Source organism: Sitodiplosis mosellana, unplaced genomic scaffold (genome assembly GCF_009176505.1).
Source record: "Sitodiplosis mosellana isolate CC-2019 unplaced genomic scaffold, AAFC_SMos_1.0 Smas_scaffold_7271, whole genome shotgun sequence".
In the NCBI taxonomy this organism is placed as follows: Eukaryota; Metazoa; Arthropoda; class Insecta; order Diptera; family Cecidomyiidae; genus Sitodiplosis; species Sitodiplosis mosellana.
Window position 1 is genome coordinate 1 of NW_022602366.1, and position 2344 is coordinate 2344.

At 36.1% G+C, this 2344-nt stretch overlaps 1 protein-coding gene across 1 annotated transcript; it reads left to right on the forward strand.

The window, feature by feature from the left end:
• The first annotated feature begins 67 nt into the window (after window positions 1-67).
• LOC129580202 (uncharacterized) lies at window positions 68-1802 on the forward strand. The gene is made up of 6 exons (XM_055470411.1): window positions 68-83; window positions 198-249; window positions 300-343; window positions 446-559; window positions 626-785; window positions 848-1802. Exons 1-6 carry the CDS (start codon window positions 68-70, stop codon window positions 1371-1373), a joined length of 912 nt encoding a protein of 303 aa, XP_055326386.1. The 3' UTR covers window positions 1374-1802.
• Window positions 1803-2344: the final 542 nt, after the last annotated feature.

Below are 2344 nucleotides of genomic sequence, written 5' to 3' on the forward strand. Positions count from 1 at the left end.
TTTTTATCGCACAAAACAAACATCGTTATTTTCCACCTCGTTAATTCAATAGAAATTACAACGAGCTATGGATGCTGAAATGGGTAAGTGAATTCTGTTTGAATACAGTATCGCATCATTATTAACCAGGTTTTTTTGTTGTTGAGGTTAGTCTGAGTGCGTAATAATCATAAACATTTGTTATTTTATACACGTAGATACTCCGATGAGCCCAGACAACAATAGCGAACCAGAGAATGGTCTGTCTAGGTCAAGTAGTCGAAGTGGATAAAGATCACGCTCAGCATCACCGATGGTAGCGCTGTTTCGAACCGAAGTGGATCTGCAAGGAGCCGCAGTGGTGGTAAGTGGTTCGGTTCAACACATGTTTGTTGAAAGCATTTATTATCTTCACGAATGTTGAATTGTAGATTATTGTTTTAATTTTCACTATTTTCATTCATAGGTTCTCGTTCTCGGTCTGGTTCACGTTCACGCAGTGGCAGTGCTGTTTCACTCAGAAGTGGTTCACCAGTGAATCGCAAAAAGCGTGCCGTTCTTAGTGATTCAGAAGATAAAGGTAAAAAATCTGAATTTATTTGTCCAATAAACACAAAATAATACAAAATCTTCTCGAAAATCGAAGGTGCCGTATCACAGCAACTGAAGCGAGCCAAGATTATTGACTCTGATAATGAAGATGAGGTGCCAGGTGGCGAAGGCGATGGAAACGAACAAGTTGAAAAGCCAGATGATGGAGGAGAAAGTTCAGATGAAGGTGTTATGAGAGATAATGATGGCCCAGGGTGAGTTTGAATTTTTAATCAATTTTATTCCATTCACTAAATTGTTTTGTTCTCAAACACAGAGCGAATGACGCGCCGCCAAACTTCAATGATTCAAGCCGATCACGAGTTGATTCAGCTATAGACATGGACGTGGAACATTATATAAAGACGTACCACATCGTAGGACCCAAGAAAAAAAATGACGAACCCGAATTACTATCCACATTGGATTCTCCTACCCATACATCTACCACAAGCCATAGTCCTGAACCTGGAACCAGTACATCTTCGACCGATTCGGTAAAACTAGATAGAGAGAGAGTTGAGGCGCAAGTGAAAATCATTATGGAATTGGCAAAAAAACAACATAACTTGAAAGATATTGGAACGGATCGTGGCAATCTGTCAAAGCAGATCAAAACTTTTTTGGATATGATTAAAACAGACGAAGTTTTTCTTAATAGAAAATTCCAATCGCGTCAGATAATGATTGAAATTCGAAATAAGTACATAGATAAACCAAGTATGGAAGATTTCGAAGAAGCCAATCTTGGAATATTACAGACAAATTTGGATTCTATTGTTAATGCCATATTCGAAAAATGATTAACTATTAGAACAGGGACTCCACAATGCTTGTGAAAATTGTGTTAGAAATTTGCCATCAAACATTGTTTTATTGTCTCGAAACGATGTTCCGTAATGTCTTATTATAAAAAATGATGGATTTGTATAGGGATTTGATTTATTTAAATTTACATTACTTTACCTGAGAATAATTTTAAATAGTCTGAATAAAAATTGGTTGAAGAAATAAATGTGAATGGCAAACGGATAAGAAAACACACAAATTTTTTCCATTTTCTCATTCAACTCATATGAGTACATTTTATTTTTATTGTTCATTACATTTTTCAAAATCAACATAAGGAACATCTGACAGAATGTGTTTTTTCATTTTATAGTTTTTCATAAATGATTTTAATTTTGATGTTTTTTCACAAATTTGCGAAATTTTCGTTGTGAAAGCTTCCATTGCGGATAACTCATCGTGGAACTTATAATTTCCTTTCCTCCTGGCCAATTCAAACTCTACAGAGACCTTATTGAAAAACTTTTGATCTGCTAAAAATTGCAGTAACTTCAACGTGTTTCCTGTATCTAATCGACCATAGAATGCGAAGCCGTTTAGCTGTAACGAAATGAATTTCGTATTTTGGCTAACTATGTTCAGTTTTCGGGGTATTTGTTCGAACATACGCTCATACATATACCATACGGGTGAGTTGACACAAATTTCAAGTCGTTCTATCGTTGGATGTTTTAAAACGAAGTCCAACCAAATTTCCGGTTCTTCACACAAGCACTTCACTGTCAATGTCTTTAGTTGCTTAAAAGAAAACACATCGATTGGACTCACTGCACTTAAGCCATAATCGCTTGACACGTCGAATGTCTCAATATTATCGAATAGAATCGCTGGTCCTTCGAAGTCATGAGCATGTTCAAAATAGTAAGATGCATGAATATTTTTCAAATTCTGCAGTTGTGTGCTTATAGACTCCCAAATACGCGGC